The sequence below is a fragment of the Barbus barbus genome (assembly GCF_936440315.1).
Source record: "Barbus barbus genome assembly, chromosome: 35".
Taxonomy (NCBI): Eukaryota; Metazoa; Chordata; class Actinopteri; order Cypriniformes; family Cyprinidae; genus Barbus; species Barbus barbus.
Window position 1 is genome coordinate 12,608,567 of NC_136763.1, and position 6,000 is coordinate 12,614,566.

Genomic DNA, 6,000 nt, shown 5'->3' on the forward strand with positions numbered 1-6,000 from the left:
CTAGTCAAAACATGCATTAAACTTGGATTGCATTCTACTATGATAATTCACAGATTAGCTACATGGATTCTGGCAGAAAAGTATATGAAGGTGCAAATCATGAAGTAGAATTTAAATTTTTATTTTCCCAAACAGGCTCCACAGATAATCTGATTACCACTGTGTGTGTGTGGTCCTGTTATTCCCTACATCATGGGGGCCAAATGTCTAATACACAGACACACACACACTTATAATAACTTCTAACTTTTTTCTGAATAACCATACGCTTACGTGCTATACGGAGCTGTTTTGCCAGCACATTAACCACAGTGAGTAAATGGTGTGATCACCTAAACCTTGTCAACACTTGTGAAAACGTGTTTCCTGAGTGGAGTACATTTTTGAGTTTCTGTGGACACAAATGAATGACGTTGTCTAGACTTAGACCAAAGCATCATGTAACCGAACTGCTGCAAGAAAGTGGCTTTACAACTTAACACATTTTTTTCTTATTTCTATGATCTTATCTATGACTCTTTCTGCAATTTTTCCATATATTAAACACACAGCTGTGAAAAATGTAAAAAAATTAAAAATAAAAATAACAAAAAACTAAACTTTGAGAAAGTAATAATTTGTTTTCAATTTAGAATGAAGTACTAGGTTGCATTAAATGCATATCAAAAATAATATATATTAGCCTTTTGTAAACGTTTTAACCATTGGAAGTGTGCCATTTTCAATAACCAATGAGCCTGTTTTTGTTTATAAATGAATACATTAAAAAAGTTATTATTTCATACCGTATGTCAGAGTTTAAGTTACTAACACATTCCCTTTGTTGCGTTTTCGTATTGGCGGACAGAGTCGAGTGAACGCAGACTCAAAACGAGAATAGCTTATCGTCGTTCAGACTGCAACGCAGTGGAAAGACGCTCATGATAATGTTTGTGAAAAAACCATTCTCACCGGGGTTCTTTTCAAGTTGAACTGTGGTTGGTGAGGGCAATTGTACAACGTGAACATAAAAGCAAAGCATCATAACATAAGGTGGTAATGTGGCAGCTGTTTTTGTTGACGGCAAATAAAACAACTTAAAGTTAATGAAGCCAGGGGGCTGTTCCATAAACCAAGATTAGAGTATAAGCCAGGCTTAATTCGGTTAGTCAGACTTATTTTTGATAGATTCGGTTTCATAAATCAAACTTAAAAAAGTTCAAACTCAGTTACCCCGGCAACTTATGCTGGCAAACTAACCTGGTCCGGAGCAGGCTAACTGTCAGGCTAAGCTGAGCTCCTCTAACACTGACCAATAGGAACGCATCCATATTACCACTGACTCTCTCACATACAGTCAGTTTAATTTATTATCGGTCCAAAAATAAAAGTATACAGAAAATACACCTTAAATAATCAAATAAATAAAAAATAGGCTACAACCAACTGTATTTAATGTATTGTGCCCAAAATGTAGGCGAATGACATTTTAACATAGTTGCTACTTGTGCATTCAGTTGATCAGAAGTTTCTAGCCATGCAGCCTTTCTCTCTGAATTTATGACAGCTGTACCTTTTATGGTTATTAGAACATTAAAACATTACAATCTAAAATGTCTCTTTAAAGCATTAAAGCATAAAAACACAATCAAAAGTTAAAATCACTGAATTAAAAATGTAAATTTATAATAGAAATCAGAGTACATTTTAACTGATAAGAGGAACACACATTTAACTCATTTGAGCTAGTGATTAACAGTTGCTGCTATCATAAAAATACACTATGTAGTAAAATTCTATGTGTCACATTTAATGTCCAACAACAAATATTTGAGCAGAATGTATATTTTATTCAGAATTCTTGCGCTAGTATTCTATTCTGCTCTGTCTGTGTAGCGCGCATGCGCGCCGCAGCGCTCGTTCTCTCGCATTAAGCCTCGCCCACTCCTGACAGCTAAATGGATATATTTGCATGGCTTTCTGACATTTACAGATGTAAAAAATATACCTGTGACGTATCAGTTATGCACTGAGGAAAACACAATGTTTCAAATGCGTTAAACAGCACAAATATTCGCTGTTTGCTATGGTGGATCGATTTGATCCATGATCGACATTAAGGGCTGCTTCAGAATAAGTGTGTACGTCACATTATCCTGACTCACTGAACCTGGATAGCATTAGTCAGATTGCGTGAACTTGAATTGTCGTTTATGGAACCGCTTTAGTCCCGATTGATTTGTTAGGTTATTTCAAGTCAGGTTTTGGACTTTAATCCCCGCTTTTCTTAGCGTCTTTTATGGAACAGCCCCCAGGTCAGATAATTCTTCTATTAAGTTGAACTGAGGCTGGACAACATGTTTAGAGTGCATTTGTTTCAATTGATTATTTAGTTTTGAAAAGGAAGCAACAAAATACAGATCTGAAAAATACATCAATGAACTGGTGCTTGATTTTATTTTGTGTTTTCAATATGATTTGTATTTCAAGATTTTTCTATGCAGATGTACAGCTTTAGCAGGTGCGGCGCCAGAGAGTTTTGAACGCAGGTGCTGAGTGCTAGATCAATGACAGGGGGAGCTGGGCAATTAATAGTAAACAGGTTGTTATTAGGCCTATTGTTATTTCTTTATATGAATAATAAAATCGCTATCTAGGCGCATTTCAAAAGTTTATGAAGAATCGCGCTTATAGGCTACATGTGGGCGCGCACGCAATCATTAATATTTATTTATTTTTCCTGCGGAAAGGGCTGATACTCCCGTCATTTTTGGATGTGCTTTCTCCGTGAATGGAGCGCGTCACGACAATGAACCAGCTCACAGACATAAGAAATAAATCTGCAGAAAGCTTATTGTCTGCCATTGGATTATTGTGCCAGTGCCACCCTGACATTTTTACTGGCCCCTTTCGGCCACCCCATGAAAAAAATCCTGGAGGCGCCACTGTTGGCACAAGGAACCGATCCATTTTTTAAATAAAATGCTGACATTACGTGCGACTGCAAATCACGTTGTATTGCATTGCAGTATTTATCCATGTGTAATGAGTCAATTGTTTTTATTTTATTTTATTTTTTATGGGAGTGCTTTGGTTTTTCTTGGGGGTGCTACACCTGCTAGCCCCTCCTACTTGCCCTAGCCCATGAGCTCGTGACTGCGACTTTCAGTAACTTCAAATCTGATGACTTATTTAAATACTTACTAAAAAGAAAACAATGAGCCATTGAACTTTCAGAAACATCCTACTCAGTCCCTAAATGAATAAGGAGGCTGGCGCTAATCTCTTTTAATGCCTGGCCAACTCCTACATTTCCTTTTCATTTTTGATTAGTTGAAAAAACATTTATATTCATTTAAAAAAAAAAAAAAAAAAAAAAATTAATAATTTATTTTGCTGTGGAAGGCAACACACGGAAATAGATTTTTATATTTTTTTGTAGCTGGTAGATTTTCTTCCACTAACAGTGTTTTTTTGTGTGTGTGTTTTTTTTTTCACACCGTTTCAAAAACAGTATTCTCTAATTTTTTCAAAGATGAAACTTGTGACCTAGGTTTACCTTTTGAGCGGTGGCACGCGAGAACCATTTTGTTTCAAAACTTGCTGTGCGATTCATTTAGAAAGGGAACTGTGATGCCACCGACTGTGAACCATTGAACTCTCAAGTTTCAAAGCACCAGCCCACATATTTCTCATGAGAAAATTATTCTATAATAAAATGAAACTTTGTTCTAAAGCCGTGTGCCATCCTCGTTTGTTCAGTGATTGTAGTGATGATGACTGATCAGTGCCATGATTTTGAAGTGGGACGCTAAATCATGAAACACTCCGAAAAATGGTAGGCGATTTTGCTGTATAATAAGAGATAAAAGCCAGTAATATATTTCTCAAAACTATTAGAATTTAAGAGTTTGCATAGAATGACTTACGTCTTTTGTTTATGCTACAATATTCTTAATAAATGGAAAGAGACTTTGATAACTGTAAGAAATTTTATTACATAGCATACATATACAAGCAAATATAAGAAATAAACCATTTATTTGAAATCTGTATCTAGGAATAGTATGAACAAAATAAATTGTGAATATTCATGATTGTCACTAAATTACTATATAATGACAATAGATGATACTTTCGAGAATACTGTCAAAATATGTAAGCCTATAAATGCTTTCATTGCTTGCAATTCATTTTAATTAATCTTGTACACTAAGTAATATGTTCACCAATACACAATATATTTTTACGTGGGAAATTAAATATAGAAATGTAGACCGTTGCTCAAAAAATGATAGAAAATAAATCTGCATCTAGGAAGAGTACAAACTTAATAAATTTGTTAATATTCACGATTGTCACTAAATTGTTATACAGTCGCCAAGTAGATTAATGATGTTTTCTAGATGATCAAATATTACTGTGCACATAACTAAATTAATCTTGTACACTAAGTGATGTTCACCCATACATAATCTATTTTTATGTAGTAAATTAAATACACAAATGCATACTCAAAAAGGTAAAAATATATGCAATATTCATATTAAATGTTTGAAGTAATTAATATCTCATTTTAGCAAATGCTTAAAACTAAAGATCTTAATATCTGCTTTTTTTATAATTTCACTGACCAAGAAAGAGAGCATTATGAAAAAAGCAAACTGAAAAGCAGGTTTCACTCCTTTAGAGAAAGAGAGAAAAGTCGCCCACGGGTTGATGTGCCGGTAGGCCTATTTCCAGAATAAGTCTCAGATGTGCCATTAGAGAGTGAATTAGAGGAGATGTAGCTCTGGTGCACGTCTCCCTGACCCAGGCAGCTCAGACACATGATCGAAGCTCTGCGCCTGAAATGCTGATCCAAAAAGAAGTAGATGGCTGGATTTACACAACTATTGAGAAATGCCAGGCAGCAGGACAGCATGAGTCCATTAACTATGACCACCTTTGTTTCCCCGCTAAGATCTCCCGTGCTCATCAGTAAGATGACCTCCATGGTCTTGAACAAATTAAAAGGTAGCCAAGAGATCAGAAAAGCTGCAATTATGGCAAACACGATCTTGAGTGAATGTCGGCGTCTGGCTTCTGCACGTGAGTTTGCGGCGGTGTGACAGTGACGCCGCAGGTTAACCAAAATCGACCCATAACAGAGGCAGAGAATCAGTACAGGGAGGAGGAAGGTTAGAAATATGGTCAGGAGATTCATTCCTTGGACAAAAGAGGATTTCGAATCCTCTGAACACAACATATCGCCTGTCAGTCGACGATACACCAATGATGGGATTCCCAGGAAGAAAGAAATGATCCACACGACGCCACAGGTGATCTGCGCACAGTTGCTTCTTCGCAGAAACTGAGAGTCCATCAGACGCACCACAGCCAGGTATCGGTCTACACTCATGCAGGTGAGGAAGAAGATGTTGGAAAAGCGGTTGACTGCAATGATGAAGCTGCTCATCTTGCACATGGCCTCACCGAAGGGCCACTCACCAAAACTGGCTGAAATCGCCCACAGTGGCAACGTGAAGACAAACACAAGGTCGGCTAATGCCAGGTTTATCACAAAGGTGTCCACAAGACGTCCGTTTTTCTTGCGCCGCTTGCCGATGACCACAATGACAAACAGGTTCCCCAAGAAGCCGGTGAGGAACATGATGAAGTACAGCACAGAAATGTAGATACTGTACATGGGCAGTACTGAATCGCCCTGGACAGGGGTGTAGTAGTCGTAGTCATCTGTGGAATTCATTGAAAGGAAATGAGTATAGTCATCGGTTGTGGAGCTCACTATAACATCAGAGAGTGCCATCTCTGCTTCTTGCCATCTGTGCACAAGTGATGGGCAAAATAGAGAAAACCTAGCATGTCACATGCTTAGAAACCACAAACTGCAATAACAGGCTCTCTCTCTCTCTCCGTTTCCTTTAAACATTTAAATTTATCACAAAGAGGCACTTTTTTTTTTAAACTTCCAGCTCTGAAATGTGAATTACTGAGTTTTTATTTACATCATGTCAGTAT

General features: G+C 37.1%; 1 protein-coding gene across 1 annotated transcript; it reads right to left on the reverse strand.

The window, feature by feature from the left end:
* Positions 1-4,657: 4,657 nt before the first annotated feature.
* LOC306854779 (putative G-protein coupled receptor 25) lies at positions 4,658-5,788 on the reverse strand (the record flags this gene model as incomplete). The annotated part of the gene is made up of 1 exon (XM_079393012.1): positions 4,658-5,788. The coding sequence occupies one exon, from the start codon at positions 5,786-5,788 to the stop codon at positions 4,658-4,660; it is 1,131 nt and encodes a 376-aa protein (XP_079249138.1).
* Positions 5,789-6,000: the final 212 nt, after the last annotated feature.